At 46.8% G+C, this 619-nt stretch overlaps 1 protein-coding gene across 1 annotated transcript in view; it reads left to right on the top strand.

Moving 5' to 3' along the window:
• Nucleotides 1-100: 100 nt before the first annotated feature.
• LOC113214442 (ubiquitin carboxyl-terminal hydrolase 36-like) overlaps nt 101-619 on the top strand; it is a 7162-nt gene continuing 6643 nt past the window's right edge. Inside the window, exon 1 of the mRNA XM_052275169.1 lies at nt 101-125. Within this exon, the coding sequence (XP_052131129.1) occupies nt 101-125 (25 nt within the window). The remainder of the gene's footprint in view (nt 126-619) is intronic.

Below are 619 nucleotides of genomic sequence, written 5' to 3'. Positions count from 1 at the left end.
AACCTGGATGATGGATTTAGTCTCGCGGTGAAGCCGGTGAAGCTGAACACTCCGTCACCCTAGTAGCGCCAATGCACTTAAATGCGCATTAAATGCGGCAATGCACATTAAAATGCGCAAAAAAGGTAATGCATTTTTAACGCGTTTAATGTGCATTACGCGCATTAAGCGCGCATTACGCACATTAAATGTACCTAAAATGTGTTACTTTGTAGGCGCATTTCAATGCGCATTACCGACCGACGCTGCCCGGGCATGTGTTACGGGTAATCCGATAGGCTGAAACCAGCTGCTACCAATCAGTTCGCTCGAAACAAATGACGGGGCGGCTTCAGCTTCACTAGCGCCAACGAGACTAAATCCATCCATCCATCACAACCCCCTTCGCAATCGCTCCCCCCACCCCCCTTTCTGTCGAAAAAGAAAATAACCACGGAACATGCATTTGTGTAGTTTGTGTGTAGTTCGTCGGGTTCGACGATGTGTCTCGCCTTCGAGCTCTTCGGGACAAACTTTTCTGTATCTGACACAACATCAAGAATGAGAACAACACTGTAAACGATTAACGTGATGATGCAGCAGGTAAGGTTATTGTGGATCAGAGTTCAATGTTCTCTAC

The sequence above is a fragment of the Frankliniella occidentalis genome, unplaced genomic scaffold (assembly GCF_000697945.3).
Source record: "Frankliniella occidentalis isolate FOCC.00 unplaced genomic scaffold, Focc_3.1 Scaffold530, whole genome shotgun sequence".
Lineage (NCBI taxonomy): Eukaryota > Metazoa > Arthropoda > Insecta > Thysanoptera > Thripidae > Frankliniella > Frankliniella occidentalis.
The sequence above is the reverse complement of the archived record's forward strand: the minus strand, read 5'-3'. Positions and strand labels throughout refer to the sequence as shown.